Raw genomic sequence first — 7,449 nt, 5'->3', positions numbered from 1 at the left:
AGGAAAGGAAAGGAAAGGAAAGGAAAGGAAAGGAAAGGAAAGGAAAGAAAAAAGGGAATTTGAAGTCTCTAGTGAAGTTCCTGGAAGTGAAAGAGGTATATCACTCACACAGGCAGTAAAACAAAGGTTGGACATTCATAGTGCCTGTCACTGACTCTGACCCCTTGGGTTCAGGCTGGCCACCCTCATGGTTTTCTCTGGCCAGAAAAACTGTTAACTCATTAGGAGGTGTGACTATCACCTGCCTGTGGGAAGCCAAGTTTGACTGCTCGGGTGGTAAACTTCTGAGTGCTTTGGATTAAACTTTGCTGATTCTCTCTGTACTATGACCCATGCCTCTGGCCCCACTAACCCTGTTGCTTCCCACCTCCCTCCAGGACAGCATATGTATGTACACACACACACACATGGACACATACACAAACATACATAGACACACATACAAACACACATGGGCACATACACAAACATGCATAGATATGCACTCACACAGACACACACAGACACACACACATACACATGGACACACACACAAACACACATACACACACACAAACACACATGGACACATACACAAATACACATAGACACACACACAAACATACATAGATATGCACTCACACAGACACACACACACCCACACTCACACACACAGACACACATGCACACAGAAATACACTCATAGAGATACACACATAGAGACATGCATGCAGATATACACCCACACTCTGACACACACCCACAGACAAACACACATAGAGACACACAAACACACATCCACACTCAGACACACACACACACAGACACATACCCACACTCACACATACAGACACACACACACACACACACACACACACACGCATGAAGGGAACAAAACTGAGTAGAGTTCTGCATGAACACTTACCTTGACCCCCTAGATTTCACAGAAGAATATGACATCTTATTCTCAAGTATTGCTGAGCCACTGGCTGTGGCATCCAAATCCCCAGTCATAGAGCCTCAGATCATGACTCTTGAGTGTGATGTGAGACTCCCCAAGCATCAGCTTCTTTGTCTGTGGGAGGGGATAACTAGCCGTTGCTTTAGTGGACTGCAGTGAGGATCAGATGGAGTCATGCATGTGAAATGCATGCATGGTGTCAGAACTTAGTGAACCATGACCGTGATTAATTATGCACCTTAGTTGTCATCATTTGCAAATAGATAAGGCAGTATATCTGCCTCCTAAGACTCTTGGGAAGACCCAATCTCCATATGTTTTAAAGACAATAACATAAAGAAGAGTTTGTTGATGTGATTCATTTAACATCCATCTTCTCAGGGGAACACATTGTGCTCGGGTGTTTTATCCCATTTCCAACTTCTTAGTTCTCAAGGTTACTAGACGCATCCATGGCCTATAACGCTGAATGAAGTCTTTGAGATTTCCATCTGTGGAGCCCCGTTTTTTCACTCTAGCATCCCCTGGAAATACTTCCTAATACAGTGTGCTGTTGGGAGGCCTGGCTTCTGCAGCATCAGGCTTCTCGATAAAAAGGAGGGATCCTTCCACTTAGGTGATGATCTCTGTCTTTTATCCCTAGCAACCCTTGAGCCCATGTTCCCCTTGAGCTTTGGTAGCTCATTAAACTGTGTACACAGTGGCTCAGGTCCACCTCTTTCTGCTTCCTGTCAGCTCAAGGAAGCCAAGTCTCTGGCAGGGGTAGATCTTTGGCTGGCCAACCTATGGCTGGGAATCTTAACTTAATTCATAGTTGTCCAAAAGTCAGTCACTCTACAAAAATAGAGACTGCCCAGAGCTGCCTGTGAATACGGAATGTGGTTGTTTTTTGTCCCAGCATGCCTCAGAGAGCCATGATCAGAACCTCACCCTGCTGTAGGAGTCACTGTTTTTCTGACCTTCTCTATATAAAGATGTGGCCCTTGTAGTTTAATTTTGTACCTCCTAATTTCCTCTCACAGGACTTCCCTGGGTAGGGCACACTCTTTGTGAGCCACACAGCTTTCTTCTTGGGGCCACCTCCTTTGGCCTGGGTTGATTCCATGAATAGTTCACAAGCTTTTAGCATGAAAGCTCTGGCTGAGCTTGCAATTACAAATGCCCCTAGGATGCCCTTCCTTTTCCTCAGGCCCCTTCTGTTACGATCTCTAACTTTAGTCTGGTTTTTCATCTCCTCCATCTGGCAGGACCTATGCGGGGCTACCACCTGTGACACCTTGGGCATGGCTGATGTGGGCACCATGTGTGATCCCAAGAGAAGTTGCTCTGTCATCGAGGATGATGGGCTTCCGTCAGCCTTCACCACTGCTCATGAGCTGGGTAAGGCTGGGAGGGAGGGAAACTTACCTCTCCAGTTGATCTGGATTTGTTCTGGGTGCTTTGGTGGGAGAGGAAGCATTTACCATTGCTACTTTTCTTCTGGAGATGTCAGAATCCTTCCTTGGGACCAGCAGCTGCCTTGGTATGGGCTTTCAGTTTTTTCTAATTGCTGTAGCCCAGTTGACACTTGGGTACTTTGGGAAGAATATGTTAAAGACAAGATGACATTCTTCTGTCCTTACCTAGCTCACAGCCTGATAGAGGAGACTGGAGTCATAAGCACAGGGTCTGTAGGACATCTACAAAGCAGACAATACTGATAACCAGCTTGAAAACCATCACAGGGCTTTCTTGCTTCTCCCATTGCCTCTTGCGGCCCCTCCTGCCAGTTCTCAGATCTTCGCTCCTGCCTCCTGAATCATTTTGCTCCATCCCACAGGCCATGTGTTCAACATGCCTCATGACAATGTGAAGGTGTGTGAGGAGGTGTTTGGGAAGCTCAGAGCCAACCACATGATGTCTCCAACACTCATCCAGATTGACCGTGCCAACCCCTGGTCAGCCTGCAGTGCTGCCATCATTACTGACTTCCTGGACAGTGGGCATGGTAAGCCAGGTGGCAGAGAGGAGTGGGGATGAGTGGGAAGGGCTTGGTGGCAATGTTTGCTACCCCTTTAGATGTCCTCTGTGCCTGAAAGGTGACAAGGACTTGGGTTCTGACTCAGATCTATTTTAGTTATCGCTTCCTTCATTTTCTCCCTACCATTTACATTATAAGCCAGCCAGGCCTCACCTTTTCCAGCTTGTCTGAACAAATCTCCTTGGATCTATGCAGGTGACTGTCTCCTGGACCAGCCCAGCAAGCCCATCACCCTGCCTGAGGACCTGCCAGGCACAAGCTACAGTTTGAGCCAGCAGTGTGAGCTGGCCTTTGGGGTGGGCTCTAAGCCCTGCCCATATATGCAGTACTGTACAAAGCTGTGGTGCACTGGCAAGGCCAAGGGGCAGATGGTGTGCCAGACCCGCCACTTCCCCTGGGCAGATGGTACTAGCTGTGGTGAAGGCAAGTTCTGCCTCAAGGGAGCCTGCGTGGAGAGACACAATCCAAACAAGTACCGGGTGAGCTCTTGTGTCAGGGAATGCTGGGAGAGGGATGGGCCTGGGCCTCCCCCCACTGCCTTGGTTTTGAGGGAAGTTGCTGGTCACACTATGACTGTGCCACATTGCATTGCAATGCCTCCTTTCTGTCTGTGATCTCTCTCTCTCTCTCTCTCTCTCTCTCTCTCTCTCTCTCTGTCTTTCTCTCTCTCTGTATCTCTATCTCTCTCCCTCCCTCCCTCCCTCTCCCCCTCTCTTCATCTCTGTGTGTGTGATGTATGCATGTGTCTGATGTATGTGTGTGGTATATGCTTATATGTGATATGTGTGTGTGAATTGTGTGAACGTGTATGTGTGTGATATGCATGTTTGTATGTGTGTGTATGAATATGTGTATGATATGCATGTGTATATGAATATGTGCGATGTATTTGTGTGTGTGATGTATGTGTGTGATGTATGCTTGTCGGTGAGTGATACATGCATGTGTGTAATTTGTGTGTGTGTGTGTATGCCTGTCCAATTGCATTTGCCTGAGATTCATGTCAGGTTGTTTTCCTCAACTGAGTTTTCACTTTATTTTTTTGAGACAGGGTCTCTCACTGAATCTAGCACTTTCTAATGAGCCTATGAGTTACACCTGTCTCTGTTCTGTAGCTCTGAGGTCACAGGCACCTACTATACCAAACTTATTTGGGTGCTGGAGTCTGGATCTAGGTCCTGTACTTGCATAGCAAAATCTTTATCCACTGAACCTCCATACCATCCCCAGTCCCCTATTTTCTTTTTGATACTAAGTAAGAATGAAGAAACACTGTAGAGGGCCAGATAATGTCATGAGGCTTTGCATACATGAGATGAAGCTTTGGGCAGGACTGGAGATTCTCAGTTCTAAGCCCTGGGCTTTGCTGTGTGGGAAGGAGCTCTGGCTTAGAGCTGAAAGTCTTAATGTGAGTAGTTTTCTCTCTGGCTCTGTCTTCTCTTCCCTCATCAACCCCTTCCATTCCCAGGGAGGTGGGATCATACAGATGAGCCAGGCGTAGGAATGAAGCAAAACCTAAGCACATACTTCAGTGACTTGACGCATCCTGAACTCAGATACAGTTGTGCTTCTTTTTTTTTTTTTTTTTTAGAAGAAATATAATTGAACAAAAGTTTCCTTCCAGATAAGCAAGACTAACAATAAATCTGGACCAACAGCACCCAAGTCTTCTTTGAATGCAATTCAGAGTTTATATTCTTTAGGCTTTGTGTAAGGGAAGGAAAGGCATCTGTACTTTTCCAGCAGGAAAAAGAAGACCATCTTTGACCCTGGGGATGAGTATCCCTCTCCTGCCCTTGTCCATGGTTGGGAGAAGACACAGTGCAGAGGTCAGGCGCAAAGTGACAACATTACAAATGAATGTTTTCCGAGTACTTAAGGTTCATCCATTATCTGGGAATGGGTGTGGTGCAGAATTATTTTCTCAAAATCCTTTTCTGTGACCTGAGAATATATAGTTAACCAAGCCTACACCTACTTACTAGGCCAAATCCAAGTTTGGGACTTTAAGAAATAGCCATGATGAGAAAATAAAATATAACTCAGGTTGCCAGAGAGACCGAAGTCTATTCCCCTGTCATGGGAACATTACCTTGTTCAGTCAAAGGCCAATGAATTACCTTATAAGTGACTGTAACCTCAAGGGACTCATTTAGCACCCTTCATAACATCTGTCTGTCCTGGTGTTGTACTGTCCCACTTATTTCTATCCAGTTTTTTGGATTCTAGGAATTCTTCAGTTTGGACCTATAGTTGCTCACATAACTGTCTTTCTCTGTTTCCTTCTCATGCCTCTCCCCTCACCCCACTTCTTACCTGTTATGCTGAGAGACTGCAGCTCATTGTCAAATATCACCTTTGACCCCTCCCCATCTCTCTGGGTCATAGTCTCTTAGATTAGTCACCACCTTGGCTCAGTCCAGTTCCCTCTCCGAATGTGTGCCTGCATAGCTGAGTGCAGCTGGAGTCAAATACACAATTGTTCTCACTGGTCTCTGTTTAAATAAAAAGCCTGGAGACTCAGAAGGGAGGGCAGAGGTCAACCTCAGGTGTCATGCCTTGTGCACACTAGATAAGCTGTGTTCTGCTGAGCCACATCTCCAGCCCCGAACTTCTATGTTTAAATGAATCTTGGCAAGTCCATTTGGACACCTGATAAACATTTTAAACATGGCAGCTATAAAAATGGGCTCCTCAACCACATCCCCTAAACCTGCTTTGGCAACTGTACCTTCCACTTGTTTATGCCAAAACCCATTTTCTCATACACTTAACATCTGATAGCTCAGCAATTCCCATTGACCCTGTGTTCAAAATTGACTCAGAACCTCATTTCTCACTGCTTCCTTGTTGTCAAACCGTTCCAGGCCACATTCCCTCTTGCCTGGAATTTGGCAGTCTTTCTGCATCGGCTCTCTGTGTTTCTGATCTTACAGACTGTCATGAACAGAGCAAGCCAGTGGGATCCGTTTAAAATAGGAGTTAGACTGCCATTTTCCTGCTTGCACCCTACAGGGCCTTTATACTCAGCTTGGCGGGAGACAGCTTAGTCTCTGCCTTCACGGGCTGCTTCTGACCTCCTGCTCACTCTGCTATGATGACACTGGATTCTCCGTGTAGGACCACATCCTTTGCTTCCTCTGCTTAGAATGCTCTTTCCATAATACCTACCTGGCTCATACCCATCATTCTTTGAGGCAGGTGTGTATCTGGGAACTCACCTCTTACATAAAGACTTCTGTTATCACTATTGCCACGTTTTAACCCCAGCAGATATGTCAGATACATACAAACTGCAGCTCATTTTTATGTCCCCCCTCACTGGGTTGTAGTGGCTTTTAGGGCAGGGACTTGCTGTACCTAGTGTCAGGTATGTAATAGGAAGTCAGCAAATATTCAGTGAATGAATGAATTGAGGGCTCACAGTGAAAGATTTTGCTGAAATAGACGGAAAAATTGTATCAAATAGATTTTTTCTTAGAAGCTGCAGGTACAGTGCTGTATACTGAAGAGAAGCTGAGATAAGAAGGCCTGGACATGGTCACTTGTTCTTCACATGGTCACTGCTGATTTTTAGAGAGAGCACTTTAGCTGGCGGTTACCCATATTTCAGGTTTCAGGGGAGCTCAGATCCGGGAAGAACAGACACAGAGATGACTCTCAGGGAACACAGGAGGGAGTGTTTACACTTCATGCAAGTAATTCCTGCACAGGTCTATGCAGTTTAGTCACTCTGTAGATGCTCTGTGTGTGACAGTGGTATTACCCGGCTGTACAGCTCAGCTGCTTCTCTATGCCCAACTGACACGTGTTCAGGGTGTGAGAAGCCATTTTACTAGCATCCCACAAATAACACAATGTTGATTATAAATCTTCTCTCCTCTCCTATTATGAACAAATGACAACAACCACGAACTCACTTCGTAATTTATCCCAAAGCTTGGTTCTCTCTAAAACATTCTAACACAAACATTAGCAAGACTGACGTCAAGTTGCTGCTTGAACTTTCTCATAGGCAGCTCCAGATGGAGGTCAAAATCAATTTGGTTTAGTAAAAAGTCAGATTATAGAACATTTACACATAAAAGAGTTCGAGCACCCATGGCAACAATGTGTATTGGTCTGGCTGGTGGCTGCATCTGACCAAGGCTTGAAAACTACTGTAGTTACACTAACTGCACACAGGAAAGACTTGGAATTCCTTCCTGCAGGCCAGAGGCTCTCATACATACCACTCAATTTAAATCTGCCATCTAACCTCAGATTTACGTATTTCTGGCCTTGTTTCATGCAGGTCAAGTGTAAGACCTAAAGTGGTTTGGCCGTCAGCTAAGCCCACTTCTGTGGAACAGGTAGAGGCAGGTGTAAAATTCAGATCTCTGGGCTCATAACCTAAGATGCTTCTTCTCAGAACTTTCATTTATAACTGGGAACAGTTGGTGTCTGCTGATAAATCAATTTAAGTGTTGAGTGGATCTTGAACATACAG

General features: G+C 45.5%; 1 protein-coding gene across 1 annotated transcript in view; it reads left to right on the top strand.

Annotated features, from left to right (window-relative positions):
- The window catches only part of Adamts15 (ADAM metallopeptidase with thrombospondin type 1 motif 15), a 23,656-nt gene that overhangs the window by 9,020 nt on the left and 7,187 nt on the right, over positions 1 to 7,449 (top strand). The window contains exons 2-4 of the mRNA XM_028776189.1: positions 2,188 to 2,320; positions 2,760 to 2,927; positions 3,156 to 3,439. Of these exons, the coding sequence (XP_028632022.1) occupies positions 2,188 to 2,320; positions 2,760 to 2,927; positions 3,156 to 3,439 (585 nt within the window). The remainder of the gene's footprint in view (positions 1 to 2,187; positions 2,321 to 2,759; positions 2,928 to 3,155; positions 3,440 to 7,449) is intronic.

The sequence above is a fragment of the Grammomys surdaster genome, unplaced genomic scaffold (assembly GCF_004785775.1).
Source record: "Grammomys surdaster isolate TR1022 unplaced genomic scaffold, NIH_TR_1.0 266, whole genome shotgun sequence".
Lineage (NCBI taxonomy): Eukaryota > Metazoa > Chordata > Mammalia > Rodentia > Muridae > Grammomys > Grammomys surdaster.
Note: the sequence above shows the minus strand (reverse complement) of the source record. Positions and strands in the feature narration are given on the sequence as shown.